We start from the raw sequence: 3,392 nt of genomic DNA on the forward strand, positions 1-3,392 counted from the left end.
GTGTATATATATATATATATATATATATATACACATATATACATTTTATTTGTGGCTGTTAAAGGGCCAAAATAAATAAATAAATAAATAATCTTGAACTTCTAGTTCATAAAGTAAAGGAAAGCACATGGACTAATATACTTACAGAGCAGGAGTAAACCAGCGCAGCAATGCCCAGAGGAAAACAGCAGCACAGCATGGTAAAGATGGAGTAACCCAGGTAATCTGGTGCTGGATTGGCCAATGGAGCAGCGGTCACAAAAACTGCAGGCTGCACAGTGACCACAGCTTGTCCTGGATACGGCCCCTGGGCGTAGGGGCCCTGGGGGACCGGCTGGCTTGGAATGGAAGGAGGATATCCAGCAGGATTGTCCTGGTATGCTGGTGGTGCTGCAGCTGACTGCAACATCACTGATTTCTCAGATGAATTGTAGGCCCCTGGAGGCTGATAGAAAGACTGGCTGGGGTCCATTCTTCTGATTATTGGATTTTGGTTGTAACTGCCTATTCTCTGCAGAGATGTGTGTATGTATTGCTGTACTCTGGTGTCATTATACCTTGTTAGTTAAGGTAGTCAGCAAATGGGATGAGAGTTGTAGGTTGTAGGGGAGGAGCAGTTACCACTTTCCAATTTCTGTCTAATATCCAAAATACTCTGTGACTGCAGGCACCACCTTGTGGTCTCATATTTATTATGATGAGATACATGACATATCAAGAGGAGTATTTCACCACACTAAAGCACATATTTGGGACCTTGTGACAGTGAATCTTGCTCTCTTTTTTAACCAGTTTCCTCATCCCTCCTGTAAGCATCACACGTCTAAACTCACAACATGGGTTATAAACTCAATCTTCCTGTGTTTAGAACAAAAAAAACTGTTAAGTGCTCGGCATTATGTACATTATTCAAATTTATCAGTGGAGAATGGCAGTTATGGGGAAGTTACATGAATAAGCTTATCTTTTTTTATTAATCTTACATACACTGAACAAAATTATAAACACAACACTTTTGTTTTTGCCCCCATTGACCAGAGATGCAGCTCAAGCATTGGCCTCTCATGTTTGGTAGTCAACTGTATGTCTTTTATAGTTACTAAGTTGGTAAAGTGAAATGAACCTGATGGAGAATCTTTACCAAGTGCTGTATGACAAGCAGAAGAAATTTTTATTTTTACTTTCACTTTTACTATACTTTCACTTCAGTTTAAACACTGGAAATAATGGAACCCATATTTTTAAAGGGGTCATGAACTGCATTTTTTTTTAAATTATTTGATGTTTCCTGAAGTGCACTTATTATGTTATTATGATTTTAACCCTAACCCTGATTTTAGCATTCTGATTTGAACGTTCTGGTGGAAGGGGCGTGTCTGCTGTGAGACTTCAATGGAAACGCCCCTTGCTATGAATGGCTAACATCTTTGCATATGAAATAAGCATTAAATGTGTAGCTCTCTCCAAAACTTTTCCTAGGTTCTTACTATTACATCTGTTGAGATTAACTAATCATGGAAAGTGTTGATTATAGCATTATATCCCGTCGCATGAAAGATTGCAGCGATGAGCACTGTAGCGCATGTCGTCATTGCAACTCGAGTTTTGTATTTTCACAGATGCTTTCATCATAACTAACAGTGCAAACACGATGTAAATAAGAGATTCATTGTGCAGTGTAGACTACGTCATTGAATATAAAATGGTGCCGTGTGATTGACAGCTATAGCCATCATAAAGGGAGTGTTGTTTGATTGCTTTCTGTATATAATTTAATCACAATTTAAATAACTGATTATTTTCATGCTACTAACAGAAACAATGTGTAGTTGACTGTTAAGGCATTGGCTTGATTTACTGACACATAAACTGCAATAAATGACTTTGAGAGAAAGAACACCTCCTGACTGTACACGAATCATTACATATCAGAAAACACTGATTGCAGATTTGGCATTAGAATGAACATGGTTACTTACATGTTGTGGTACTACTGCCAGGTTCATATATTAAAAGTCTGCTTGCAAAGCCTGCGCCAAAACTGCGACTGATTTACCAAAGAATCCACAGTGAAATGGACCGAACATCCTTTGCTGAGACATCCACATAGTTGAAAATAAATAAGCACTTCCTAGGATTAGGATTCTTTGGAATGTAATGTTGTTTTTAGTCCAGTGGTCCTATATTGTTCTTCTCTCTTTCTCATCTCACTAACGCTCCAGTGGGCGGGGCCAAAGACATGATGATGTAGAAGTAGGCCTTGATTTGATTCTGCAGAGGTGGGCTTTCGTTGCACTGTGACATCATAATGTGACAAAATCATTTTCCTCACATTTTCATTTATGCATTTAGCAGATGGTTTCAAAGTGACTTGATCTCAACTGAACATTTAAAATCATAACACCAAATAAGATATCCAATGTAGATGACCATAACAAATAAGTAGCCTAATGAAGAACGGCATTCTGTCTTTGCTTGTTGATGAAGTTGGAACTGAAAGTAAATGTGAATCATACTATCTACCACTAGTTTTTCATAACTACTCCTTCTGAGTTTACATAGTCTCTACCCACCTCATGCAAAAACATTTCTGGTACATCAGACCTTCAACCTCAAACCACAATTTGCAGACAGCAAGTGACTATTCATTTTGCATCGGCAGTAAAGACTCCCTAACAAAATGTCCACCTGTAAAAGAATAATTGCAGGTTTTTCCTGTTAAAAAAATTGTATTGCAAAACAAAAAGTTTCATTTATCTAACTGACAATTTCACACACAAAATTATCTATTTTTACTGTTTTATCACCTGGTTCTTAATTGATTCAGCATTTTTGAATGAATTGGGCTGATGACACTTGGTTCATGAATGAATCAGCCAGTGAACAAATTAATTTTATTCCATTTCTATATTCAAATTTTTAAATGTAGTAATCTCATTAATCTAATTTAAAAACATTAATCTCATAACATCCTTTATACAATTATAAATGGAGTGTAAATGCATTCATTACAACTGAGCTGCATTAAACAGTCTGTCTAAATACACCTCAACGCCACTTCAGATACAGTTTCTGTGCCACCTCTGTAGTGCAAAGATGGATTTTGATGATACTGCTTTCATTTGATTGGTAACAGCGCTATGATGCTAATTGGTGTAAAGAATTAAACAACGTTCTATAGTATGTAACCTGCCCTCCATACTCTTTAGTGACATATCTTTCTCACTTAAGCCATTTTTATGTGAACAGAAAATGTTTCAATTGCCAGTTACTATACTAAAGCATATTGTTCCTCAGGAAGTGATAAAAGCACAAGCTAAGTGAATGATGTGAATGTAGAAGCACTAGTGTTGTTAGCACTAGTGTTGTTACGTTCGTGAACGAATCTTTTT

General features: G+C 36.9%; 1 protein-coding gene across 1 annotated transcript in view; it reads right to left on the bottom strand.

The window, feature by feature from the left end:
- The window catches only part of LOC107666749 (proline-rich transmembrane protein 1-like), a 3,749-nt gene extending 3,243 nt beyond the window's left edge, over positions 1 to 506 (bottom strand). Inside the window, exon 1 of the mRNA XM_016458181.1 lies at positions 146 to 506. Within this exon, the coding sequence (XP_016313667.1) occupies positions 146 to 472 (327 nt within the window). The 5' untranslated portion in view covers positions 473 to 506. The remainder of the gene's footprint in view (positions 1 to 145) is intronic.
- Positions 507 to 3,392: the final 2,886 nt, after the last annotated feature.

The sequence above is a fragment of the Sinocyclocheilus anshuiensis genome, unplaced genomic scaffold (genome assembly GCF_001515605.1).
Source record: "Sinocyclocheilus anshuiensis isolate Anshui unplaced genomic scaffold, SAMN03320099.WGS_v1.1 scaffold267, whole genome shotgun sequence".
NCBI lineage: Eukaryota > Metazoa > Chordata > Actinopteri > Cypriniformes > Cyprinidae > Sinocyclocheilus > Sinocyclocheilus anshuiensis.